Source organism: Choloepus didactylus, chromosome 1 (assembly GCF_015220235.1).
Source record: "Choloepus didactylus isolate mChoDid1 chromosome 1, mChoDid1.pri, whole genome shotgun sequence".
Taxonomy (NCBI): domain Eukaryota; kingdom Metazoa; phylum Chordata; class Mammalia; order Pilosa; family Megalonychidae; genus Choloepus; species Choloepus didactylus.
The window spans coordinates 164300767-164313426 of NC_051307.1; the positions used below are offsets into that span (position 1 = coordinate 164300767).

At 40.2% G+C, this 12660-nt stretch overlaps 1 protein-coding gene and 1 long non-coding RNA gene across 3 annotated transcripts in view; one reads left to right on the forward strand and one right to left on the reverse strand.

The window, feature by feature from the left end:
- LOC119540944 overlaps positions 1–12660 on the forward strand; it is a 122108-nt gene that overhangs the window by 67007 nt on the left and 42441 nt on the right. The window contains exon 4 of one of the 2 annotated variants that reach the window (XR_005218129.1): positions 8607–8662. The exons of the other annotated variant lie outside the window; for it this stretch is intronic. This is a non-coding gene — a long non-coding RNA (uncharacterized LOC119540944). The remainder of the gene's footprint in view (positions 1–8606; positions 8663–12660) is intronic. 2 annotated transcript variants of the gene reach the window in all.
- The window catches only part of ACP3 (acid phosphatase 3), a 57755-nt gene that overhangs the window by 9025 nt on the left and 36070 nt on the right, over positions 1–12660 (reverse strand). The window contains exons 8-10 of the mRNA XM_037844843.1: positions 8300–8382; positions 5088–5191; positions 1454–1623 (exon numbers count right to left, since the gene is read on the reverse strand). Coding sequence (XP_037700771.1) covers positions 1454–1623; positions 5088–5191; positions 8300–8382 — 357 coding nt within the window. The remainder of the gene's footprint in view (positions 1–1453; positions 1624–5087; positions 5192–8299; positions 8383–12660) is intronic.

Genomic DNA, 12660 nt, shown 5'->3' on the forward strand with positions numbered 1-12660 from the left:
TTTGAATTTCCTAATAATGATTTTATTCGCTATTTTACATTTGGCTCATTTCTGGAAGTTACATGCATGGAGAAGAAAGAATAATTAGATAATGGCTCCAAAGCCAAATATTTAATAGGGAAAGAAATAACAGAAACAAGCCCATCAATTGATGTCCGGTGTCAGTCATCCCATGACCAACCAGGAGAGGGAATGATTTTGCTCTAGACTCTGGCATCCAGGAGAAACCGTCTCTAGACATTCTCTCTCTTTATTCTTAATGAATATTTTTAATGTTGGATGTTGTTCTCTAGACGTGTTGCATCTGCCACATGGCAAATTTACAGGATTCTAAAGAGTGTCAGTTTGACCATGATTTCTTCTTGTTCAGTGAGTAGTTTTGGGAGGATCTTTGAGTTTGCTTAGGTTTTCTGAAGATACCAGAATCAAAGGTTTACACATTCCTATTGTCCTCTGAACAGATTTCACAACCACACTCTCAACATTCCAGTAAGTTTTGATCTTCGGGACAGGCACTTGGCACATTCTTAGGCTTCTAGTTTTGCTCTCATTTGATATACTTCCTGTCTTAAATCAACTTTAGAATCAACATCTCTTACTGTAGGAACTTTAAGAGAAGCTCCATTCATGCAGTTTTCTCATCTCTGATGTGTTGGACCAGAACATCTTGCTCTTGTAAGATTACTTATTTGTCATGATATATATATTCTCCAAGAGCTGCTGCAGGCATTACATACATCACAGTTTTCTGAGTTTTCTGGCAAGTTTGATTTTGGTTTCTTCAAACAGAATATGGATTTTCCAGGGCCAAAGGATGCAAACAACAGGATTTTATTTTTTGGCTTTGCCATTCCAATATGTTTTAACATGAATATAAAAATATACAGTACCAGATTTATGGTCTAGAAGGTTCCCCCAGACCTCCTTGCCATAACTCTTTTCTTTGCCTCTCCTGGAGAGAAGACTGGAACTCATGGGTGAGTTAGTCCTCTGCCTATTAGCCTAAGATTCACCTCTTCCCTTCCTTGCTCCCACCCTGGATTGTCTGAAATCTGTTCCACTTTAGACACCTAAAGAACAGCCTTATCTAATCCTGATCAAACAAAATCTGGGAGTTTTTAAACACCAACACGTCCTGTGTAGCCAGTCACATAGCTCCTGGCAGCCCCATGAACTTTAACCCAAGTTTTATCCCTATTATGTTTTGGCACAGATGCCCCCTTATATTAAGACTGAAAACAAAACAAAACAAAACAAGTTGAGGTTTATGGCAAATGGGGGCAGGGCCAGGTGGAGGAGTAGAAGTTACCTGAAATTGGGGGTCCCTGAAATATACAATTATCACCTAAAATCCATTTCCCTCAAAGCTGGGGTTCATTCTTAAAGCACCATCCATCCTGAGAAAGGGTGTTCTGCCCTTTCTGCGGAGTTCTCCATGCACACTAATCTGTACCTTGGTGGTCGCTAGTGATCCTACACTCCGCGGACCAGTCCTGAGGGATCACAGGGTCAACCAGCTCCATAAACTTCATCAGAGGACAACTATGGGTGCAACCCGGCAGTGTGAGAGGATGAGGTTCATTGTGCGTTTCATTCCGATAGAACATCTCAAGGAAGTACTCTCTGGTGGTGGAAGGCAGAGGAGAAAGCTCCATTAGTTCCCACATTGTTGAACTGCCTCAGAATTTCTTTCTACACTGACTACTACATGTCAGTTGAGGTACTAGTCAACGAATTAATGGAACAAGTAGATTTTAACCAATTTAAGGGTTGGGGATGGGGAGATTGGGGCAGGTGGGCCAGATATGGATGGTGGAAATGGTAGTGGCTCGTTTTTTAGATGACCGGGGCAGAGGAGGTAGGGACTTGGATAAATAATCAGAGAAGAAACTGAGGAGTGATGGTTTGGGGACCGTGGGGTATCTTTAATGAGTTTTTGAGTAAGAAGTGGGAGGAGAAGGAAGAGAATAAGAGATGTTGGGTTTACCCTCTTCTGCTCTCTCTCTTTTATGCTTCTCATTTTCTCCTTTTTCTCTGTATTCCCCTCTCAATATTTCTTTCAATCCTTCCCCTGAATGTATCTTCCCTTTCCTTAACCAGGTCATAAACATAAACTGAACAAGCTATAGCATATATGCTAGATATATGGCAAGCAATTTTTGCAAAAATAATCCCTTAGAAAGAAGGATGGGTGTATATTCAAGGCCTTACATTCATTCATATTAATGAGTTGCTCTCTGAATATTTTCTTTCAAAAATCACGTATGCTTGGGGAATGTCCATTGGTCTAAACCAACTCAGTAAGCCAGTGTGAGTTGCTTATAGAAGGTACTTGCAAATCAAAAAGGAAGAAGAGAACTTCAAGTAGGATTTTTCTTGGGGTATTGACCTCACAATTGCAACCATTAGATGCTGTTATAAACAAGCTTTTTAATAAAAGAGTGTTTTTTAAAAAGCAATAAGAACAGTATATGCCCACAAATATTTATATGCTATGTTTAAAAATAATTCCCTAATATATGAATGAGTATTTGTAGCTTGAGAGAATATTTCTAGTTACAGCATCATACAGAGATTTAAAAATTGTTGTATGTCAAGATGACATGTCAAAGATGGCTAGAGTTGTGGCTGAGAAGTGACTACACTTCCCAGACTCCCTTGCACCTAGGTGGAATTATATGACTAATTTTAGCTAGTAGAATGTAAGAAGTGATATGTGCCCTTCTGAGCTAAGGTGGTTGTCTTCTTCATTGTCTCTTTCCTTTTGTCAGGTTCAAGCAGATGAGCATAGCACTTATGCAAGATGTGTAGGCCCACCAGATGGAACCCTAGGTCCCCTGAATCATTGTATGTGACTCACACCATGTGACCAGTAACAGCTGTGCTGGACTGGTACATGAGTGAGAAATAAATTTCCATTGGGGTAAGCTCTGAGAATTTGAGATTCATTTTGTTACTGTAGCCAAAATTACCTTGTTACTTAAATATCTGGAAAATGGCTTAGAGGATTCAAAACTAGCTCTAGTAAAGAAGACAAAGTATGGACAAAATTGTTTCATAAAAAGTAAAAGTAGGAAAAAAGCAGTACTTTAACTTAATTATTTTATATAGTATATGATTTTAAATTTATATAGCTAATTAAAAGAAATATTATATTATACATTTGGCTATTTTATCAACAACCTTAAAAGTTTATATATTGAAGACGGCTAAAAACCTAAATCATTCTATCTTTCTGTCTTTTTATCTTCTTATAGGGAAAATGTGTGATCACCTGGTCAGGATCACCTAATGCACAGGCAGGTACAGGATTTGTTAACTTGTATCCCCCTTGTTCCTAATTTAAAATCAGGCAAGTTTAATATTTAATCTCTCTGGAATGCTTTAAAAAATCCCAATATAACAATAAACTTAACTTCTACCTCTGCATAAACCTTGGTTATTTTTTTTCTCTTTATCATTGTCTCTCAGTTGGAAAATACCCCATACTTGATTCATAACATGGATTACCCAAGGCAATGGGAGAAAGAGATTCAGCGGGATAAAATGTGCAGGGGACAGAATCCAGAGAGCAGGGAGGTCAGAGTAAAGTCAATACCTTCTCTTGTCCTATTTTTGAAGATATGGTGCCTGCCCCTAGAGTTGATCCTGGAATTATGGCTGTTCCGATTAACTCTGAGCCTAAAGCTGGCTCTAAAAGGAGCAGATTTGGGTAGGGCTTTTTATTAGAGAAAATCTGTATTGTTATAGTCTTCTAATTCCCATTTCTAGTCTATGGACTAGTCTTCATTTTATTGGTCTTGTCTCTTCATCTTGACTCTGTTTACTTGGGAATAAAACTAGCTAAGACCACATTTTAATTCAACTTCATTACTCCTGGCACCTGGTTAGTGATTCCATAAAGGATGAGTCTTTCCTTCCCTAATTGTGCAAGACTCATTTTCTTTGTGAGCAGTAAATATATTCGTTGAGAATGAGATCTTCTCTGTGGCGCCACTCTCCCAGGACTGGGTACATAAATTGCAGAACCCAGTATACAATGAAAATACAGGGCCCCTTATTTTTAAAATATTAAGAATTTTAAGAGGGCAACAGCAGAGTGTTAAAACAAGCTTGCACAGGTTGCAAGCTCATGAAGCAGACTCTGCCTGAAGCTACTGTGAGTGCCTTGAGGGAAGGCGTATCCTCCACAATCAACTCTAAATCAAAACTCTGGGGCAAGTATCCTTCTTATGTCCCTTCCTGATTCTTATTTCACCATTAAGTTCTGGTCTGGTGACTTGTTCAAAACACTTCCTCCTTCTCCTCCCAACGAGAATGTCATTGTCATAGCAGATACTAACAGCAGATCCTAACTGTGGTATGACCTTGGCTATGGTGACCAACTCGTCCCAGTCTGCCCAGGACCTTCCCGGTTTTAACACTTGGACTCCCACGTTCTGGGAACCCTCTCAGTTCTGGGAAAACCGAGACAATTGGTCATTCTGACCTTGGCCTTCTAGTGGGTTCATGCCCAGCCTTAATTAGCTGGGGAGAGTCAGACCAGGCCACAGAGAGGTAAATGCGGGTCACAAGTCACACTTCAAGACCTTGACTGGTGGATAGGAAACACCAGAAGCTGCATGTATATGTCTGAGTCTTTAAATTAACTTGAAGGGCATTATTATACAACCATCAGCAAACTTCATTTTTCTTTTGGCATCTTCTACCAGGCTGTGTTTTCCAAGAGAATAATGTAAAATCTGGTCTACATACTTCCTAGAACTTATCATTTTTCAATTGTAATTTTATTATTTTTTAAATGTAATTTCTGCCACTTAGGGTAGTTCTCTCAAATCTGTTTCTTTATTTTTTATCTACTGTTTATGTATATTACATCCCAATAAAAATCTTCATGAAAATAAAGAAAAAAGAACCATGACTAGGCAAAGATAACTGCTACCACCATTCTCCCCTCTGAACAGAAAACTAAGTCAAACTGAACAAACAGGCAGACAAAACAATCCTTAAGCCAGCAACAACGACAAGAAAACCCAGGCACAGTGATGCTGATTTTGAAAAGCACCTCTCAGCTCTCAGACACTTACCCCTTTTCCAGGTACAGTTCCATGAAGTGGCAGGAAGCATAGGGAGGAAGGAGCCCGTTGTAAACATCTAGCGCCATCTGTAGGCCACTCACAGTCGTGTCATGCTACAAAGATTTGAAACAAGAAATCATCTTTGATCTTTACCTCTGGTTCAGATTCACATTCAATAGGTTATTAAGCACTTGTAAAGAACCTCATGGATTCCTATTCAATTAAAGTTCTCATACCTACATGCCTTACAAAAAAGAAATGTAAATAACTAATTTTAGTTGAGTATCTGCTATATACTAGACAGTGAGAATAACATAGACATCATTATTCCCATTAAAAATGAAGAAAATGAGACCCAGAAAAGTTAACTTGTTTAATTGTGTATAACCTTAAAATGGGAGAACGCTAATTTGAACCAAATCTTCTAACTTTAAGTTTCCGTGCCTTTTCCCAGTAGAACATATCTCTGCTTTAGCTTGTTTCATTCATTTTTACTAAATTTTAAAATATTTTTGGGAACATCAATTTAACATATTAATATTATTAATTAATATTATAATTAATATATTTTTTCTGTAACCAAGAAGTTAGGATTTAAGGACTGATTATGATTACTGAATCATTATATAGATATTCCTTTTTACTTTCTGGTATATTCTAGTAGACAGAAGGAAATACCTGATAATCTGAACTGTAATCTAGCTGCCTTGATCTCTGATAATGATTGTAAAGCCTTTATCTTGTGCCCTTGTGATTGCAAAAACCTTGTGACTAACCTTCACTTGTACCCATTTATCCAGTTTTTCAACTTCAAAGTCTTATGATCACTAAAGACAGCCCTAATGTTACTAATGAAGTGCCTTACAGTCAAGCCCAGAAGACGAAATCCATCACAATTCCCTAAACTACTATCTAACTAGATGAAGCTGGATCTAACCAAAATTGGCCTGCCTGACATGTGCAGTAGCTTAATCTCTAATCTATAAATGACCTGTACTTCATTATAATACTAAAAACAACACCCATCATCATGTTAAGGCCGCCATTTTCTTACATTGTTCTGTGACTAAGCATGTAATTAATCTGCACATGCTCAGTAATTAGATCATCTCTAACTTTGTCATCTTGAGCCACTGTGCTCATTATCCTAAAACCTGTCCATCTTTTGATACTATAAAACTATCAGAGTTACTACAGTTTGGGGAGACAGACTTTTAGGTGGATAGGCCATCTGATCTCCTGCTTTGTGCTTAGCAATAAACCCTGTCTCTCTTAGAAACCTTGGTGTCTCAGAAATTGGTCATTTGAGCACATCAGGCAGAGAACGCCTTACTTTTGATCAGTATCAATTGGGGACTAGTTTTCAGTATCATTTTTTGCCATTGATTATCTCTCTAACCTTAGGCAATTCCCAACTTCCACATTTACAAAATGGGGGTTATATTTGGCTAACTAAACTGTATAGCTGTATAAACATTTTAAAAAAGGGTTAGAACCAATTTAATAAAGAGAGAAATGGAGTTACAGATGCATGATTTTCCAGAACTCACACAGCGATTTAGAATTGGGAACCAGATGAGAAACTAGAAAAACCAGTGGAATTGGCCTATTTCAAGCATACCTCTTTCCAGGAAGGACTATACTCTGCTCCCTCCATGCACCGTTCTTCTAGTCTATCTAAACATATGTTCCTCTATCTTCAATCACCCCTTCCATCTTGCTGAATGAATGAAAACATAGTTCTCTCCAGCCAAACCACGTCTGAGAAAACTTCTGCCATGGAGGAAGTAAGTCATCATACTACGTCCTGTTTGCCCTACTTATCCCATACACCATGGCAGTCATTTCAATGCATGATCCAACCCTAGAATTGTCTGCTATAGTGCCTTTTTCCTTGACTTCTGCTCCAAGATGTAACACTTCTCCAGGATCTCTCTTTCTCTTTTTCTGCCCCCAAAATATAGCTCTAACTTCAAGTTGCAGCTCACTTTTCCTGCTTCCCTTCTATCCCCTTTACCATTTCTAATCAGATGCCCCCCTGGCATTTCAAGCCCAGTTGCCTAATCAGTACATTCATCTGGCCCAAGACCATGTCTGTCTATGGCTCCACCACCCTTCCAGTCATCAAGACCTGAAACCTTGCCATCATCTGTGGCTTTACCTTCCACATCATTGCCCTCTACCCACATTGCATTTCATCACCGAGTCTCGTAACCTCACTGTCTCTTTTCCTCTCCTGTTGCTGCCCTAGTTTTAGGCTTCATCCCTACTTTTCTAGACTATTGCAAAAGCTTTCTATACTATATACATATATCCTATTCCTATCCTCTCCCTCCTCTAGTCCATGCTACAAGAGGATTAACCTCTGAAATACTGCTCCTAACCTGTCACCTCTGGCCCCTCCTTCTTTGTGCAAACACCTTCAGAAGATTCTCCCTTATCCAGCTGTTTCTCTCATACATTAACCAAAGAAGTAGAACTGGATGGATTTTAAGCTGCCTTCTAGCTCAAATTCTGAGATTCGTTATCAGTGCTTCCAACAGAACTTTCTGCAATGATAGAAATGTTCTCTACCTTTTCTGCCCAAAAAGGCAGTTACTGGTCACATGTGGCTACAGAGCACTTGAAATGTGGCCAGCGCAATGGAGGCAGTAATTTTTCTATTTAATTAATTAAAATTAAAATTTAGTTTTTCTATTTAATTAAAATTTAAATTTGAATAGCCACATGTGGCTAGTAGGTTACACATTGGTTAGCACAATTTATATTTATCTAATTTGGTATAAACTTCTCCACATTCCCAGCCTTCCACTCCTATTCTAGTAACTCCCTTTATATGCCCTAAAGACCAGCAAGTAACTGCTTACTAACTCCTTCCATCTTGATGCTAATATGTTGCTGACTCCAGAAAGCTTTCCTGCTTCTCTTCCCCTCTATCCCTGACTAGAAGTGATGCCTCCCTTCTCTGAGGCACCAAACACCTGCTTGTACTGCATTTCTATACTGCTTGGTATGGGGTTTGTGTGTTTACTTGTCTTCTTGTCAGTTTTTGATTGCACATTTCTCAAAGGCCAGAATTCTATGTTTAATTCTAAAAGCCTTGAACAGGTGCCTACCATCTACTGGGTGATGGGGAAATGAAGGTAAAGAAAATGAAGCCCTACCCTCAAAGAGATCACTGCTTGAGCAAATGGATGTTGAATGAAGACAAAAATACTTACTGCAGAATACATGACAAGTTTTTTTGGGCTCAATGCCTTAGCTGCATTCTTCATGTGATTGAGGATTTCATTGATGAGGACACCTTAAAGAAGACAGATCAACAATGGAGCTGAACCAAACATGGGTTTATATTTTAATACATGAGCTTTTTTGCTAATTTATACTTAAGAATCTCTCTGCCAGGACTCACAATATTTAAGAAGAGAGGGAAGGAACTAATTTTGACCGAGTGTCTGCTGTGTGCTAGGTGGTCTGATTTACATACATTATCTTACTGACTCCTGGCTTCTTATCTCCAATTTATAGGTGAGGAAGGTGAGGCTCAGAGACATTAAGTGACTTGCCCAAGATCACACAGCCAGGTAATGAGAGCTGGATTGGCCTGCTTTGGACTTTTCTATACCAGGGTGTGTTGAAGCTCAAGTTATCAGCTATATAGCCTTGGAAAGAATCTCAGATGGCTTTTTCAGAACATAAAAGACAGTTGTTAGCCAATGATCTTGTCAAGGGCAGTCTTGACATGACAGCATGGTGTTGCACTTCTCTGTCTTCACCCCACTCGTTTCCACTCTCTGGTGGTCATACCTGTAAGAGGCCATGGGAGAAAGCAGCTCTCTGGATGTCTGTATAGGTCATGGACAGTTTCCTGTGGACATTTTTCCAGGTTACCCCAGGTGTCACTTTTAGGGTGGCAGCAAGCATTATTGGCTTTCAGCTGAGGGCTCTGTCTATCTTTGGGAGAGGAGACATTTTTGCCATTTACATCTAAAGACCTAACTCTTGTTATATCTTATAGTGAAAAGGTGACTTAGGCTCCAGCCTATTTGCAGGCACTGCAGGCTATGGAGTACCTTGTAGTGTTGGGTGCACTTCTGAGGACATGTGGCCTCTTGGACTTCCACAACTGTCACATGAAATCATGACTAATCATGCTCTTTTTTGGTGGTGGTCTCAACTATGCATGCATTCTCTTTACCTGAGGATGACCAGATGTTTTGCAATGAGCATGACATAGGTGGTAACAGATCGCCTACAATCTGTTGTCCATTCAGCAAACACACACTGAGTAGCTATGATGTGCCAGACGCTATACTAGGTGAATCAGTCATAGTCTCTGCCCTCAAAAAACCTCACAGAATAATAGGAAGAGACAGGTCTGTATACCAATAGGCACATTAAAAGGTTAATTAAGAAAGAAGGTGATCTGCTCTTTCTGCATATGCTGGGACTTGCTTTGGAGGTGTTTGGAAGAAGCTGGATGCTACATCTCTAATAAATCGAAATCTTTCCATCCCAGAGAGGGTTGCCCTCTGGAACCCTTTAGGGACTTTTAGCTTGATCTTAATGCCACATTGGCACTAAATTCTGTGGCCAGGTTTCTGGAAGCCATTACAACCTTCTGCAGTCAGCAACTTCTCCCTCATCAACAGATGCCTTTTTGGGCAGCCTGCAGCCTCAGTAGTAGAATATACCAGCTCTTGGTTCTAGGGTGATTGTCCCCCTTGTCCCAAGAGTAACTAGGGACGACTATCTTGATTTTCCTCTGATCCTGGCATGCTAATAATTCTGTTTTATAGGTAGAGAGACTGAGGCTGAGAGAGGCTCAGTAACTTGTCCAAGCTTATACAACTTGCAAGCAGAGGAGTTGGAGTTTGAATCCAACACATCCAACCCCAAATTCTTGCTCTTAATCATTAAATCACACTGTAGCATAAAGCTAACTTCTCAGTTTTCTGTTGTATCCTTTATTAAGTCTGCATATATTATACAAAATATCATTGATCTAATGACCTCACTTCCTTCACCATTGGGCTATAACAGGGGTCAGCAAATTTTTTTTTTCTGTAAGGAGCCAGATAGTAAATATTTTAGGCTTTGTGAGCCATAAGGTTTGTTGCAACTACTCAACTCTGTGGTGGCAGTGCAAAAGCAGCCATAAACAATATTCAAATGAATGTGACTGTGTTTCAATAAAACTTTATTTACAAAAAACAAGAAGTGGGCCAGAGTCAGCCTACAAGCTATATTTTGTCCACTACTGGTCTACAGCAAAACAAGGGAACTCTATTAATTCTGATATGACCAGTCATATATTCCTAAATTAATCTTAGGGACTTTCTTGGGGCAGGATGGCAAACTTACAGAAAAATTCATCCCTGAAACCAACTGATGGAACAAAGGTTTGGCAAAGGTCAGAAGATGCTGGCCAAAGTCCTGAGGTTCCTGTGTGGCTCGCTGTCACCCAGGCAACATATATGTTTTCTATATGGGACTGTGTTCAGCTGCTTCATCATTCAATAGACATCTAGTTGACAAATCTCTCTTGCCTAACCAGTTCTGAACAATAGGCTGAGCTTGTGTTTTGGCAGAAACCACACAGGAGACAATTTCCTGGCTTATCAATAGAACTGGACTTCTTATGACTCAAGACCAGGAGAACAGCCTCAGGGAAGGAATCTGATAGGATCTAATTTAATCCACTCATCAGATGGGGAAACTAAGACCCAAAGAGGGGAAGTGACTTCCTCCAAATGCAATCTTCTCTTAACCAAAGGGGGAAAAAAGAGGAAACATGAGTAAAAACCCCATCTCTTATTCATATTCATATACATACCCCTACCTCTATTATTAGATTATTGTCAATTCTTGCCTGGATTTTCTTGCCCTTTTTTTTTTTTTTTTACCATCTCTTTCATCTAGAGAAGTGCCTCTCAAACTTTAACATACATATGAAGCATCTTGGGGTTTTATTAAAATGCAGACTCTGATTCAGCTGGTCTGGGGTAGGGACTGAGATTCTGCATTTCTAGCCAGCTGCTACAGATGCTGACATTGCTGGTCTGTGGACTGTATTTTAGTAGTGAGGGGCTAGATTCCTGAACCCATCATGACTAGGCTATGGGAAATAAATCAGGAACATCTGATGGGCCTTGGGATTGAGTCATATTGCTGGCACCTGGGAGGCCAGGAATAAGGCCCGGTGCTTGTGTAGCCAACCAGACCCAACTTCCACCCTCTGCATCTTTTGCTGGTTTAGTACATAAGATTGAGCTTCTTCCTGGATTTTGCCTCTGCATACAGTCTGTATCCTGCCTGGTGATTTTTCCCAACATGCCAGGTTCTATCTAAGATGGGGCTGTGGATGTTCTCCCTTCCTCAAGGACTGGATGCCCTTAGCATGGAGTGAGGACTTGCACATTTCTATTAGCTCTACCTCTGTGCCATGCAATCAAGACTTCTTACATTATTGACCATGTTCTGAATTATTTGTCTCAACCTACTTTGTTCACCGCCTCCAAATTTTCTTCTAGCCATCCGGCTTCATACCTCATTCGCTGTTCTCCTGGTTACAGCTCGACTCACCCTTTACACCTGACATGCAGCCCTGCTTTTCCTAGCTGTGATGATTGACTTCTCTCCTGGTCAGTGATGGAATGCTTCCTCCAGCTATGCAGCCCTGCGTGAATATCCTCCCAGTCTGGTTCAACTTCCAGGATACTTAGTACAGTCTTCAGGGAGCCTGATTGACTTGTCCTGGGTGAATAGGACCTGGCAATGGCAGGAGTCCTAATGTGATTGTATTGTTTTCCTTAAACAGTCTAGATTATAAGTCTAGAACATCTCCTGTGGCTTGGATGCCTCCATTCTTATGTCAACCTGATACAAGAGGACCTCCTCTTGCTCCCCATCCTTAGTTTTAATGCCTACGGTCACCACCCCTGAACCCCCTGTGGAGTCTTGGCCTGCCCACCCAGCTGCAGTCACAGGCCCAGCATCCACCCTTGTCCTGCCTGCTCCTGGTTTCCTTCTTCCATCCACCTATTCTGATTATAGTGGCCCAGCATCTTCCTGCCTGGGCCTACTGTCATTATGGCATTTGGATTTTCCTGCCCTTTTTTTTTTTTTTTTTACCATCTCTTTCATCTAGAGAAGTGCCTCTCAAACTTTAACATACATATGAAGCATCCTGGGTTTTATTAAAATGCAGACTCTGATTCAGCTGGTCTGGGGTGGGGACTGAGATTCTGCATTTCTAGCCAGCTGCTAAAAAGGGCCAAATCTAGTAGAGAAGAAGCATCACTCAGAAATAAATCTTGATACCTTCCCCACCATTGGAAAAATTTGAGCTCTGTCAGAAACTTCACAATTGAAACATGGATTAATTTATAGTGTATAGCTGTCTGAAAAAAATCTGTTTTTATCAACTTTAACAACGGCTACCACCCAGAATTTCAGGAAAACAGCCACCTTTGTCCCACCTCCTGCTTGAAAAGTTTATCCCACAGACCACCAGGCACATAATTGATTTTTATGAAGCGCTGACCCCCAAATCCTTGATTTTTTGAACTGGAAGGGATGT